This window comes from Zootoca vivipara, chromosome 14 (assembly GCF_963506605.1).
Source record: "Zootoca vivipara chromosome 14, rZooViv1.1, whole genome shotgun sequence".
Lineage (NCBI taxonomy): Eukaryota > Metazoa > Chordata > Lepidosauria > Squamata > Lacertidae > Zootoca > Zootoca vivipara.
This window is the reverse complement of record NC_083289.1, coordinates 21128215-21144159: the sequence shown is the minus strand read 5'-3', so window position 1 is coordinate 21144159 and position 15945 is coordinate 21128215. Positions and strand designations below refer to the sequence as shown.

The following is a 15945-nucleotide window of genomic DNA, read 5'->3' as shown; positions in this document are numbered from 1 at the left end:
ACCCCCTGCCAAGCAGGAAACACCATCAAAGCATTCCTGACAGATGGCTGTCAAACCTCCATTTAAAGACCTCCAAAGAATGAGACTCCACCACACTCCTTGGCAGCAAATTCCACTGTCAAACAGCTCTTACTGTCAGGAAGTTCTTCCTAATGTTTAGGTGGAATCGTCTTTCTTGTAGCTTGAATCCATTGCTCTGTGTCCGCTTCTCTGGAGCAGCAGAAAAAACCTTTCACCCTCTTCTATATGACATCCTTTTATATATTTGAACATGGCTATCATATCACCCCTTAACCTTCTCTTCTCCAGGCTAAACATACTCCCAAAGTTGTTCCTCATAAGGCATTGTTTCCAGGTCTTTGACCATTTTGGTTGCCCTCCTCTGGACACGTTCCAGCTTGTCAATATCCTTCTTGAACTATGGTGCCCAGAACTAGACACAGTATTCCAGTATAAGTTACAATCAGCTCACATCTCTCATATTAAAGCTATCATTGCTGGCTTATCATTAATTTTCAGAACTCTTTTAGATGTTCTGCTTTTCCTTTGCAGATATCTTCCATTAAAAGATTAAGTCTGATATAACAGTTCACGTATCTATGGATTAGTTTTGGAACTGACCCTACCTACTAAATTTCTATTGCACCCTTCTTGCAAGGAGATCATGCTGTTAAAGATGGGCTTGTCCCATTTTAACCTCACAACAGCCCTGACAAGTACATTACCCATTGCTCAATGTTACCCAGTTTCATGGCCTACCCAGAGAATTAGAACCCAGATCCTCCTTTTCCAATTTGAATATATTACAAACCACACCACACTAGTTTGGAGGCTTCTATCTGACTTTGATGCCTGCATGTCAGTTACTCTTGTAACTGAAGAAGGAAGTAGTTAATAATGAACACCAAAAAAAAAACAAAAAACAATTCTACCACAATGAAACACTGAAAGCAGACAATGAAAAAAGCATCAAATTACCATCAAGTGGAGTGGTATTTTAGTTGGTCCTTTGGCTGAGATTTTCTCCCATAGACCTCTTCTCACATACCGAACAGTGGTTCCTGCAATCTGAAACTCACCAGGAAGTTCGATTTTCCAGTCACTGTTAATGGATTTCTTACTGGAATCTTTCAAAGCTGGAAAGAACCAAACAGCATGGGATGAAACAGAAAGCAAATACCTCACCAGAGAGAAACTGCTGTTGTCCAATTTCATTTAGGTTGACAGATGTTCTTTTTCTGGGTCCTAAGAGGTTATCCTAAGTGTTCCTCATTGTCATACCTCAGCTAGGGGATTCCTCATCAGAGGATGACCTGAGGTCCAGCATTACAAATAAAAACAAAAAACACAGAATCAGGCTCTTTTGGATGGCAAGGAACCAGGATCCTTAGATGTAGCTGAGGAGGGGTCATTTCCATCGTAAGTGAATTCAGCCTCTGGCGTTGAGGCCAAACAAGTGCTAGTCCAAGGGAGAGATGGCGCCTCAAACACAGGCCTCCATCCAAATAATGTGTATGAAAACGTGTATATTGTGGGGAAAATGACCATAAAATACTTAAATTAGTGAAAATATATAATATTTAAATATATAAAAACGAGACAGCCAGCTTGCAAAAATGCATATATATGTATATAGCAAGAAAAATTGCTTATAAAATATGTATGTTAGATAAATTTACACAAAGATGCTGGTAAATTTTCATGAGGACTTAAAAAAATCACAATCTACTGTGGAAATGTGGAAAACTGAAGATTGGAAAAATGAGAAACTGAGAGAAATACAAAATGACGGATTCATCCAGCCCTAATAGAAAGAATTAATGATTGGACAAGCGCTGTTAAAATTGATCTGGAATTGGACTCAACCAAAGAAGCTATTTCTCAAAATAAGAATAAGGGTCAAGAAATAGCTTGGTTTACCCAGGCCCAGCTATGAACCCTTTTCATTATCAGAAGTGCAATGAAATCTGAATTCCTCACTATACCCACCCATCATATGGACCCCAACCTGTATCATCTGGGAGATACTTCCGTGACAGATCTACCCCCTCTATTACCTGGCTGTGGCTGTATGTAGGACTTTCCTTATTTCCTGGTATTTGGTCTGTTTCTATGGCAGTTTTAGGGGTGGTGGTGGTGGGATCAGCAGCTGCTAGAGCCAGGTAGAGGGATGGGTGGGGGTGGAAGTGAGTATGGTAGTTACAAAGGATGGTCCTTTATTTCAATGGTGAGGAACATTTTCCAACCTGAGGGCTGCATTCCAGCACTGGGTGAGGAAAGAGGCAAAATATGGGTGGAGAAATGGATTCAAGTTTTACCTTTTTGTACAATAGGCAACATTCCAGTCATGCAAAAGTCAGAGGTTTCTAAGCACACACCTCTCTACTCAGGCAAGCAAAACTGCATTCCCGTTGGGCCAAAACATGAGTAGGGTCGCTGACAGGTGTGTCCTGGGGAGGTTAGGACTAGGGAGAATTCAAAGGGCCATACAGAGAGGACTAGGGGGCTGCATTTGTCCCTGGGCTTGAGGTTCCCCTGTTTTATTTAAAAGGCTGTCCAGTCTAAGTCTTGTTTAAAGGTTTTTAAAATCCTAAGAAGGAATGAGTACACAGGCTTTGAAGTTGCCCATCTACAGTTAGCAGCACCTGGACTGAGCTGGCACACAGGTCACCTGGTCATAGTCTTTCCCCTGTATAGCAAGATGTATTATACAGTACTGGTATTTAAATTATATTATTTCTACATGTGCATCTCTTAGAACGTGCAAATTATATACAAATACATGTCACCGTCTTTCCTATTTTTCAGGGAGCAGAGGTTTCTTCTTCAGCTCAGATGACAATTTTTGCTTTGGATAAAGCCAAGGAATTACAAAAGTTGGCAACATCACTGCAGAATATGCAAATCCCTAATATGTCTATTCCACTCTGGGCTCCTTTGGGAGGAATATAAATTGAATAAAGTAAACAAATATTATGCAGAGGGAAATATATTCAGCTTCATGCCAACAAACATGTATTATGCTAAGCTCTCCTCCAGATCACCAGTAGCGGTAGGCACTTCATCATCCACTGTCGCGCCATACTCCAGCAGAGCACTTCAGAGCTACTATGAGGGATGTAAGAAGGCACCACTTCCCATTCTGCCCTGTATTTGTCACATGCAGCAGTGCTTCCATTTTGCTGCAGTTCCCTTTCCATCAAAAATTCCATTGTCATCATGCCCCATTCATTTCAATGCAAAGGGAACACAATGCAAAGGGTGAAAAATGTAATCAAGTACTATCATTCGTGGACTGAAAGCAACAGCAAATATCAATCATATTCGCTGGATTGATTTTCATTCTGAACATGGGACGAATAAGCGAACATTGGCAATTTCTGTTCCCATTTCAGTTTTCCCTAACCCTATTGCATAACCTTAATCATGTTGCCTGGACATATCTGAAAAAAAACCTTTATAATCATTATTAATATGGCACCTTTTAAATTAAGCTTCTCATTACTTTAACTGCAGCTCCTGATTTTAATTAAACCACTCAAAGCTTATATAGCCCGAAAGCCAATAACTAGATTTATCCATGTCTGGCTCTTTGAAACATCTCTTTTCCTCCTGGATATGAATTGACCCCATTGGTCTGTCTTCCAAGCTTGCGTTAAAGTCCAGTCTTTTGCTCAATTCAGACTCTTTCCAATTCACTTCCCTGCTTTATGGATACAAATTATAAGGCATTTCCTTTTCAAGGTAGTTTGCAACGGCAACTAAGCCAGGCGGCGTGGGATGGATGTAGGAGGAAAGAAAGTGCTCCCAGCGAATGGAACATCAATTCAACGTGAAGCTGGGTTCATTTCCAATCCGCCCTACCCAGTCCACAGTGGAAACAAGACCTACTTGGCCTAAGCTTTGAGAGTGTAATTAGCTCCAGCCATCACTCCAAGGTTAAACACAGCTATGTTTGCACAAACCTGAGGACTTATTAAAGTTACAGTGGCAGGAAATTGTAGTACTTTGATTTCCTAATTATTCTGCTTACCCTGTTGGATTCTTGCCCATGTTCTGCTGCAAGGCTTTGATAACAAAGCAGTCGATCTCTGAGCTCAGAGGCAGCAGTACACTTTAGAATTAACAGGGAAGTCAGTCAGCAGGCCCTGACCATGTAACAGAGTGAGGCAAAATGCCCACAGGATTTAACTGACATGCAGTTTCTCCCCAGTCTTGTATATGTAAGCATGGTAGCCATAGGTGATCAAAAATTCCATGCATTTGAGCAAGTGGCCTATGTCCTCCCATCCACCCCATGCTCTGCATGTAAACCAAGGAGGCTGGTAGAGAAAGGAAATCTTAGAATTACGAATGAGCAAATCTATCAGTTATCATCTTTCATTCCGTTCGCCACATTTCCACACCATTTTATTTTCCTATGCAAAGCCTTCAGTGTTTTAAGATGAATTCTCCTAAGATACACATTCTTTTGTGCAATTTTGCCTAATATACACATTTTGGTAAACCAGTTTTCCTCAATTTTCACTAATACAGTGGTGCCTCGCAAGACGAATTTAATGGCGGTGGTGGCACCGCTTGCTCGGGGAAGGCAAGTGCCGCCGCCGCCAGTCGGGCGCTGGGCTCGGGGAAGGGCACTTGGCTCGGGGAAGGCAGGCAGCCTGCCTGCCTTCCCCGAGCCAAGAGAGCAAGCGGTGCCGCCGCTGCCAGTCCCCCGAGCCCAGCGCTGCAGCCCTAAAAGGGAAAAAAACAGTTCTGTACATCTGAAGCATAAACGGGATCTGTGTTGTGCTGATTAGCTGGCCCATCATCATGCCAACCCTCCCCCCACCCCCAATTTCTTCCCATCCCATTCTTGATCACTTTTGAACTTTACTTTTGAAACAACAACAACAACAACTGTACACTTCATATTATAAAGACATTTGCTCCTTATACATCACACCTATTTTAATTAATTTCCCACAGAGATCTGATAAATTTTACACCTCCTTCCTCCTGTCAGATTTTGCTAATGAAATTACTAAAAAGTGGCAAAATTGTATGCATCAGCATGCATTACTAGGAACTAGATGGTTAAAACTCCTTACTAACTATGGTAGCACTCATGTTACAGGTAGGTAGCCGTGTTGGTCTGCCGTAGTCGAAACAAAATAAAAAAATTCCTTGATGTACAGATGGTATTTGACACCGGTTAAGTTAGCTAAAATGTATCATAATTGTGATAACAAGTGCTGGAGATGTAAAGAGGAGGTAGGATCCTTCTACCACATGTGGTGGACTTGCCCCAAGATAAAAGGCTTCTGGGAAATGATTTACAATGAGTTGAAGAAAGTATTGAAAAATACATTTTTGAAAAAACCAGAGGCCTTTTTACTTGGTATAGTTGGGGATGAAATCCCAAGAAAAGATGTCAATCTTTTTATGTATGCTACTACGGCAGCAAGGATCCTAATTGCGAAATACTGGAAGAAAAATGAACTGCCTACTATAGAAGAATGGCAGATGAAGATGATGGACTTTATGGAACTTGCGGAACTGACAGGAAGACTCCGGGACCAAGCAGATGAGATGATGAAGGAAGATTGGAAGAAATTCAAACTATATTTAGGGAAATATTTTAGAACATAAAAGACTGAGCATCTATGGGAATATTTTGTTGTTAAGGCATTAGGGAGGAACAAGATGGGAGGAAAAAAAGACAAATGAATTAAATTTAAAGGACTGAGGTAAAAAGGAAAGGAATAACAACATGATGATTAATATTTGAAGCAATGAATAAGAAACTGCTAAAGACGATTTGAAGAAGAAAATCAGCTAGAAGGGATCTGGGGAAGCACAAGAAACAATGGTTGTAAAAGTTGAATTAAGTTGATATCTGTTTGAATGTATTTTTATTTTCATGTTTTGTATTTGTATTGTATATTTTCTTGTTATTTGTTCTTTTTTATTTTTCTTTTAATATTTGTTTTATGTGTGATGTTGATGTGTATATAAAACCAATAAAAATTATTTTGGAAAAAAAATCCTTCCAGTAGCACCTTAGAGACCAACTAAGTTTGTTATTGGTATGAGCTTTCATGTGCACGGTAGCGCTCAGTAACCCATCCTAGGCATGACTGTGAACATATGACAATGCACACATATCTTAGGGTTTTTTTTTGCTATGTGTTTAATTTGTAATAATCCCCTGTTTAGGGAAGTTTTTAATGACTGATATTTTAACGTATTTTTATTTTTTTGTTGGAAGCCACCCAGAGTAGCTGGGGAAACCCAGCCAGATGGGCAGGGTATGTATAAATATATTATTATTATTATTATTATTATTATTATTATTATTATTATTATTATTATATAAATATATTATTATTATTATTATTATTATTATTATTATCTGTTGGCCTGTAAATTGCAAATAGCATTTGTTTGGCTGCAATTTAGTGGCTGTTTTGTGATTGTAATAATAATAAAGAATTGATCTATCTATCTATCTGACAACAAATTATTGTAGAGATACTGTAAATGAATGTTGAATCATTCAGTCTTTTTTTTTTTAAAGGACCAGCCACAGAAAAAGGACTGCCACCTAGGCCAGCTTGCCCTGCAGATGCAATTTGAGCTACATTATGTCTGTCTTCACCCTAAGTGACATCTGACAAAGCTCAACTGGCAGTAAGCATCCAAATTAATCCAACCAAGACAAATAAAAATGCTGGCTTCCAAAAGCAGGACTTCCAATGCCCCAGAACACTGGCAGTCATTGTTCTCCAAAGCTTTGCTATGTCAAAGTCTTCCGTGTAGGCGTAATTTTAGTCCACAAAACTGGCTGCCGGGTAAGCAGAAATGAAAGCAGTAGCAGGCAAGAGATCAAAGAGTGGCATACTGTAATCTTGGATGCTACTCAGCCTCCTGGAGGAGACGAACCTGAAAAAAAATGTCGTATTTGTTGCAGAATGCAGCTTCCTGAGCATCCCAGCTCCCATTTTTAAAATAATAATAATAATAATAATAATAATAATAATTTATTATTTATACCCCGCCCATCTGGCCGGGTCTCCCCAGCCACTCTGGGCGGCTTCCAACAGAAGAATAAAATGACAAGTCTCTAGCTCTTATAGGTGTGAAATAGGGCTGGGCGGGTGCGGGCAATGCCTAGACTAGAGAAATTACAAAAGCTAGAGAGAAGGTTGACAGTTTCTATTGATCAGAGGCTTCTTGCATAGACACAAAGAACAACAAATGTGTTGACCTGCGTAATCCAAGGTTGCAGAATTGAAGTTTTCTTTGGTATTCAATTTTGTCACCATCTCCCCCAAAACAGAGCATATCTCTGCCCCCTCAGGGTTTACTCACATTTGCAACTGCACCAGCTGACAGCACAGAAGGGGCTTTGATCAGCCACGGGACATAGAGGTGATCACACACAAGTTAAGACAAGCATTTTGATGTGTAGTCTGTATCATATCCATTTATTTATTTGGAACATTTTGCTCCTTTAGAAAGCTCAGAAAGCTTCCATCTACGTATTGCTAAACCCCACACTTGCTTAGCTTCACCATTGTTTGAAGAAGAAGAAGAAGAAGAAGAAGAAGAAGAAGAAGAAGAAGAAGAAGAAGAAGAAGAAGAAGAAGAAGAAGAAGAAGAGTTTGGATTTGATATCCCGCTTTATCACTACCCGAAGGAGTCTCAAAGTGGCTAACAGTCTCCTTTCCCCTCCTCCCCCACAACAAACACTCTGTGAGGTGAGTGGGGCTGAGAGACTTCAAAGAAGTGTGACTAGCCCAAGGTCACCCAGCAGCTGCATGTGGGGAAGCGGAGACGCGAACCCGGTTCCCCAGATTACGAATCTACCGCTCCTAACCACTACACCACGCTGGCTCTCTTTGAGGATTACAAGCTCCTAGAGTCTAGGCCAATCCCCTTGTAGGGATTGTAGGTGACAGTGCAACTGAACCAAAAGAACACCCCCTGCCCTGTTTATTATCATAAATTTATGTAATATATTTGAATGCCCTCTTTTCAAGAAAAATCTTCCAAAAGCCAGCCATGCATCAAACATACAAGAAAACACAGTTTAAGGTAATAACATACCCTCTCTCTCTTACACACACCAAAACAATATTTCAAAGCATTACTAAAATTGAAGGAGACCAATTCTAAATCAGCATATTAAAAATATCAAAATCAGGCAGAAGTCCAGAAGTTCCGTAGCTCACATCTAATCAGTTGCTAAAGGCAGTGGTAAGATGGCAAGTTTTACTTAAGGCCTATTTGAAACCCATAAGGGATGTGGCTTGTTTGCTGTCCCATGGAACTGCATTCCACAGTTATGCACCCTTTCCCATTCCTCTGTCAAATTTGTAAGGCTCTTGGTGCAGGGACATGTCATCTTATTCTTATTCTGTAAAACTGTTGTGCACATGAATGCCAATAACCACACCATATCATGGTGAATTCAGGTGGCGAGTGCAGTCAGAAATGAAACCAAAACAAGGAGGGAGGAACCAAAATATTCAGGGAGACCTCAACAGTTGCAGAACACAAAAAAGTGTTGCTGGTCTCTCTCCCACCCCACCACCCCTTATTCCCCCCCCCACCCAAATCTCAGAATCCAAGAGTGTCTGTTGGAGAAGTAAAATGGAAAACTTTTCTGTGGAGTGAATGGGGGAGTGGAAGGCTTGAGTTGAGTTCAGTATCAGATGTGGCTCAGTAGCCACAGAATGTTGAACGGCAGTTGAAAAAGAAACACTTGAACAGGAAGGCATGACTGTCTGGTATCGTTAAGAAGACACTGAGCAGGGAGTGAGGAAAGGACAGGGTGGCCACTTATACACTGAAGAAAGGAAGTAAGAAACGCATTGCCACAAAGGAGGGCACATATTTACATATGCTTATGTACAAATGCAAATTTTAAAAATAATTACTATATTTGAAATGCAAAGACTATAGCAGTGAGGACTAGGGCCAGGTAGCTTGTGTGCCTACTCAGTTTGCTGTCCAGGGTCAACTTTAAAACTCCTGCTCTCCTTTATTATGCTTCTTTTTATCTTCAAACTAGGAGGGATAACCCTTTAAACAGAGAATTCCTCCAAACACAGAAATACTCTCTGACACTGCTTCAAAGAGAAGACACCTTGGCACCTCAGGAAACACTACAGCATCCTGTTATAGGTCCCAACTTTCAGTAACAGTGGTGCTGGTAAGGATAATGTTTAAACCAGGGGTCCCCAGACTACGGCCCGGGGGCCACATACGGCCCCCGAGGCTTTATGTGCCCCCCGCGACCCCCCACTGCCTGCTGCCATCGCTCGCTCTTACCGGCGCAGTGCGGCGCGGCTGCCGACTTCCGACGTGGAAAAGCGATGGAAATAGCTTGTGCGCATGTGCACGCGTCATTTCCAGTGTACTTCCGGGTCGGAGGAGGCTTCTGCACATGCGCACAAGCTATCTCTGGCGCTTTCCAGGTCGGGAGTGTGCCAGAAATAGTGTTTCCGCATGCGCACTTGCGCACTCCCCCACCCTCCGGCCCACCACGCAATCGGTGCGGCGGGCATCCGGCCCAAAGCTGGGTAAGTTTGGGGACCCCTGGCTTAAACAATTACAGTTGTAGCTATCACTGTATCTCTGCCTTGAGGCACTTTCCCCTAAAATCAGCTCACATTTATCAGCCCTAAAAGGAGCCCTTGGAACATTTGGGGATCAAAGAGCAATGTCACATGACAGCTAGTTACAGAAATCAATATTACTTCCTCTCTTACTTTGAGTTGTATCCCAAGTTAGTTGAACTTGGAGCAAACCCATATAAATTAATATGAGATAGTTTCTGCCTCACACTGCACCCATGAAAGGGTTAAGTTGAAGCAGCTTCAACGAGTCCCCTAGTTAGGACCTCATTCTCCTCAGAGGGACTTAGAAGCACTTGCAGTATTTGTTCTCTCCCAGGTTAGTCCATTTCTTTCTTTTGGAAGAATGAAGATATAAGAGCAGGGACCATCTCTGGCTTCCAGCTCCCCAAACTCCAAGTGGTGAATCTTCCCAACAGGAAGATTCACACAATCTGCTTTCTTTCATTAACATGAAGATTGCATGTTTTGTTTCTGAAACAGAAACTAATTATTTTCTCTTGAAAACGATTTCAGAACCTCCTTTTAAAATTTTTCTGCTCACTGGATGGGAACATGTTTAAAGCCTCATTTCTGTGACTTCTGATGTTTTGTGTGTAAAGTCTTTTACTTCTTTAAAAAGCATAGTGTACGTGGTTCATTTTAGCCTAAGCCTTTTTTTCCTGGCAAACACATGTGAAAAGGTGGACGGGAGTGGATACAATTCTTGCCCAGGTTTAAAACTGCTTGGGACAACCAGCCATTGTGAATCCCTGCAAAAGGGAGACAAACGGATCAGATGACTTCCCAATATCTCACCAAATCTCTCTCTCAACAATGAATGAAGTCAATGAACTTAGATCTATTAATTTTGATGGGTCTACTCTGAGTATTTCTTGGCTGGAGACAATTCACTGTATTTCAGGATAGCAAAGTACGAACATAAACAAAAGGGTAAGATATCAGTTCTTTCTTTCTTTCTCTTTTACCCAGAAAACTGTGGGCAGGTTTATCCTCCATCACACGGATCCGTCGAGCACCAGCTGGGATCACTGCTGCTTCAATGTAACCTGGGGCAAATGAAAAGGACACATTGATCATAGTATCTCAAAAAAACAAATAAATAAGAAAATAGATACTGGGTACTTGTGATTTAACATATAAACTCCATAATTTATTTTTTAAAAGCCAATTCCAATTTACATTTTGAAATGTTATGATGTGGCATTCAAATTTCAGTGTCATGAAGAGGAGGGAGAAAATATCTCTGGGTGCATCTTAAATGTGCTTCCACATCTGAGATTACGATGAATAAAAGTCTAGTTTATGTACTTTGTGCATGTTGACATTATCAGAGATGTGTCAGGTTGCTCAGGAGTTGCAGATATAGGCTTATGATCCTGAATCAACAAACCTTGTTGACACAAGTAAGAAGGCCCCTGGTATTTCAGCTACACCCCCTTGACCAGATAATTCATTAGTTATCTTTGTTTGCAGGAAACTGCTTCATATATCTCTATCTATAAGTAGGTTACCCACCTCTCAGCCTAACCTACTGCAAGTTTGTTGTGAAGATAAAATGAGGGGAGAAGAAGCATGTGTGCCACCTGAGCTCACCGGAGGATGGGTGGGATAAAATCTTAATTAAACAAAAAATAAGTAAGCAAAGTCTGTTTAAAAGAAATAGCAATTGTGCTGAAGGTCTTCAAATGATTAGGTTTGGGAGCTGAGCTCCTGCTCATGTATATTGTACTCTTGCTCCATGCCTGGCATAAAGGAGGAGCTGTTGATTTAATAGTTTAACCTGTATGAATGACCTCTTAAAAAAACAAAAAACCTCAGGTATGCTTTTGCAAAGGTCCAAGAGCATTTGTTACTGATCATGGGCTTAAACAGCAGCATCTGCAGCAATCAAGAATTTGTTGGGTCAGCCCACTAGATGATATATTGCAAACTCTTCTTTCTCCAAACCTGTGGGGAATCTCATGTTCATCTGGTCTCTGCTAGAGGCAACAAGCAGGAAGGTGATATGACCCAAGGGCACCTATTTCAATGTACGGTACATTCTTGGTTTCCTCTTTTGTTCTTGTCTCACTCTCCTAACCCCAATTTGCATTTCCATGTTACCGGATCTCCCCACCTTGACTGCACATTACCTTTTTCATGTTCTTCTCCCCTTGTCAGGTTACCAAGAGAAGCAGCCTGACCCCACCCCTGAGGGAAAATGGAAAACACAGTGGTAGCAGGGATCTGTATAAAGACACCAGTGAAGGCCAGCTGGATGGATGTAGCAGTTTAGGGACCACAAAGTACTTTGCAATAATAATTGTCTTGCCGTGTAGGGATGGACAAACAGGTCAATTTTCATTTCTTACCATTTCCCATTTTTTTCCAATCTTATGTTCAGTTCACTACACTTCCATTATCAGTTTGCAAATTTTAAGTCCTCATGAAAATTCACCAGCACTTTATTACACCTTTTCCCTGATACACATTTTAACATGCAATTTTGCCTAATACAGTATATACATTTTTGAAATCAATTTTTCCTTCTGTGATGCACTTTTGTGTCCCCCCCCCACCTAACATATGAATTTTTATCTGCATCTTGTCCTAATATATACATTAGTCGGGGAACCGCATTGCAAAATTCAGAGAAAAACAAAATTCAGAGAATAGCAGTGTTTCTGTGTGCATATTGTTCTGCAAAGTGCAAATTAGGCAAATTCACATTAAAATTAAAGTTCACATTAAAGTGTGAACTGAATAGGATTTCTTCCCCATCCCCTACTTGCATGTATTGTTGGGTTTTTGTTTTTGTTTAAATATGCTTTTACCACAATAATGTAACCCATAATGGTCAAAGCAAACAGACAGTTGACATATACAGTAGTGTGGTGTTGGTTTTTGGTGGGTTTTTTAGTGTGCGCTGTCCAATTCAAGACTTAAAATGACATTGCAGTCACCACACTCTCTAATGGCAAAAATCCTTTGCCAAAACTCATGCATTTACAAACATACCCAACCAACAATGACTACCAGACATGAACACATCGGAGATGAGTGATTAATAGCATGACACTATTACAAGAACATGACACGCATGACAGTCACACCCTGCCACCACTTTGGAACATGCCCAAAATCTACAATGTGTTTTCTTAATGTTTTATTATTTTTTCATTTTTTAAAAAAGAAAATTAATTCAAGTTATGTTTTGCCTGGCCCTGGCCCTCCAGGGCTTCCAAGCCAGATCCTTCTAAAATTGTGGCATCAAATGACTCAACCTGCTGGACAAATCCAACCAATTTCAACATTCAGAGGAAAGCAGGGAATCCACCACAGCAGAATAATTTCTCAAATGCAGGCCACTCCCCACATTACAAGTGCAATATGTGAAACAGCTGGCAATATGTGAAACAGCTGGCCACCAATAGAGGTACAATGCTCCTGAATCTAACTTCTTGAAGGGCTCATGGTAAAACTCTTGGACATGTTCCTTTGGATAAAAAAAATTAAGAATAAAAAAGTTGGAGATTTTAGCAACAACAGATTACAGAAATCTAATCCGGTTGCGAATTCAATAAATGTACTACGGATATATGCAAACTCATTTCCACTATTGCTCTCTTGAGCTTTAGAATTCATTCATATGTTGCTTCGCAAGGGATTAATAAATTAATGGAAATAAGCTTGCCAACATTTGGAAAAAACCCGCATCCCTTAATACCTTTTCCATTATATGCAAGCCACATTTCCTTTGGCACTTAGTACCTGCAGTTTCTCCTCCAGAAAGATCAACAAGTCTCATTTACTTTGAGCAACTTAAGTCCCAGTGCCAGGATTATGACATCCCATATTTTCAACAGTATCCAGCCTATTCTTCTAGGCTGCGATGATTCAGGTTTGACAGAATCAACTATATGCAGTTGTGGGATGGTACCATTGCCTACATGTCCTGCCCATCCATCCATCCATTAACTTGAGAGCACTTTTGTTCTAAAGACGATGCTTTGAAGGAGCACCTCATTATTTGATAATTCATAGCACTGTACACAAGCATGCTCCACCTCCGGAATAGCGCTCTCTCTTTTTGGCATGCAATGATCTTTCTGGATAAGCCTGCATTACATCAATGCTTCAGGAATGCAAAGCTGTGATTGAAGAGAATCCTGCATATAAATTATATGGTAGAACACAAATTAGAGGAGACACCTGAACAGAGATAGAAGAAGGGGGGATAAAGGGAGAACCAAGACTTTCATCACCATGAAGATTAATATGTGAAGGGTAGCCTGTTGTATCTTCACTGAGAAGGCTAGAAATAAGTACCGGAGAGGGGGTGGGAGAGGAAGCAAGGTTGTTGAGGTATTTCTATTACTAGGCAAAGCTGTTTTCCCCAGCCAGCCAAAACCAGATGTTGGTGTGATTTTCAGTGAGGAAGCTGGTATGGATCTTTCTGGAAAGTGGTCTCTTCAGTGAAACAGATATTATACCGTGGCTGTAAGTGCTGCAAAACTTGCAAATAACTTTCCTTTCCACTGCATGGATCAAAAGAAAAGCCAATTTCTAAACAAGCCTTATTGCACCAACGTAGGATGTAAAAGTCCTGGTGCAACATAAGGAGAAACTTTCCAGCAGAGCAGACCCACCCACAGCGGCTTTGAACATGTGGGACTGCCTGTAGTCCCACCCTGTGTGCACGCATGGGGGGACGGGACAGGGACAAGCAATATAAGCCCCAGAAGGTTGCTGAATGGAGTATTTGGACATGCACATGCTGCATTTGTGGTGTGGGAACTGTTCTGGCTTTCAATCAGCTACCTTGTTCAAGGTCTTGCTATCATATAAAGCTCTGAACAATTCAGGACTAGGTTACCTGAAATACTACCTGCTCCTCTGTAGACCTGTAAGAGCACTTAGATCTGGGGCATAGCTGCCAAGTCTCCCGTTTTTCGTGGGAAACCCCCATATTTTAAACTGTTTCCCACTGGCAGCCCAGATTGGAAAAAATCCAGTAAATCCCCCGGATTTCCTACCTGCCAGGGAGGCTCCATTTTGGGTGCCGGCGCCGCCCAATTTCCAGTGCCCAGACATGGGTAGCGCGGCACCGGAAGTCGCTTCTACGCATGTCCAGACATGCGTAGAAGCGACTTCCGGTGCCGTGCCGCTGCTGATCCCGCATTTTTCAGCGGGAGACTTGGCAGCTATGATCTGGGGAAATTACAATATATCAAAGGGTGGTGACCTGGAAACAGGCATTTTCTGCTTTTGCCTGTACTGTGGAATGCCCTTCCCTTCTGCCAAATGTGATACAGCAACCATCAGAGGCTTCAGACATCTTGTGAAGACTTGTCTTTTTGCCTTGGCTTTCCTCGACCAATAAGATTGCGCCTTGTTTTAAGATGAATCCCCCAAATCATTGTTTTATTTGCTTTTATACTTTTTATGGGTTTTATGTTGTATTTTTGTTTTAATCAACAGTGTTCTATATTGCACACAATGTTTTTAAAATCGCTAAGCACTAAGTGGATTGAGAGAAGCTTTTTAAATAAGTAAAACAAATAAGGAGCTTGTGAGTATAAGCTGATGTGGCCCTGACAACTAGCAGTCCAACACCTGGAAGGGAACAGGTTCCCATAATGCTTATTTTCCCCTTTTCCATTCAATATTCCAGCTCACTCCCACACATTTTTAGACCCCAAATATAAGATTGGTTGTGTGTCCTTGAGCAAAGTGCACCCCTTCTGCTGCTGCTCTCTGCTGGGCTTTGTGTAAGCTTCTCACCTGTGTGGCAGATGCATAGAATAAGAGATGGTACACTCAAACTTTAGTCGAGACTATAAACTCACTGGGCTCCTTAGATGAAAGGCATAAACTCAGTGGTGTAGTTGTCAGGGGTCAAGGCAGGGGGAGGATCTGCTGCTATTTCTGCAGCAGTGTCCCTGTCTCCACCCAATCAGCATGAAAGGGGAACTCTTTACCCACTGTGTGTTCCAAAGCTAAGCATTTAGGAACACTAAAAACAGAAGGTGTGCAAGTTCTGTTATGTACAATATGTAAACAGAAGACAAAGCACAATATGTGCTCAGAAAATAGTAGATCTAGCTAAAAGGGAAACCAAGGAGAGCATTGGTTATTACAATTCATCCCTCATTATTTTTATTGTTTAGGGAAGATTTTAATGTTTGACAGACTGCTGTATTTTAATATTTTGTTGAAAGCCACCCAGAGTGGCTGGGGAAACCCAGCCAGATGGGCAGGGTATGTATGTATGTATGTATGTATGTATGTATGTATGTATGTATGTATAAATAAATAATAATAATAATATTCTTGTATA

General features: G+C 41.1%; 1 protein-coding gene across 2 annotated transcripts in view; it reads right to left on the bottom strand.

The window, feature by feature from the left end:
• ADAMTS17 (ADAM metallopeptidase with thrombospondin type 1 motif 17) overlaps nucleotides 1-15945 on the bottom strand; it is a 164433-nt gene that overhangs the window by 36622 nt on the left and 111866 nt on the right. For both annotated transcript variants that reach the window (XM_035130683.2, XM_035130684.2), the window contains 2 exons: nucleotides 10592-10672; nucleotides 979-1136 (listed from right to left, as the gene is read on the bottom strand). In XM_035130683.2, the coding sequence (XP_034986574.1) occupies nucleotides 979-1136; nucleotides 10592-10672 (239 nt within the window). The remainder of the gene's footprint in view (nucleotides 1-978; nucleotides 1137-10591; nucleotides 10673-15945) is intronic.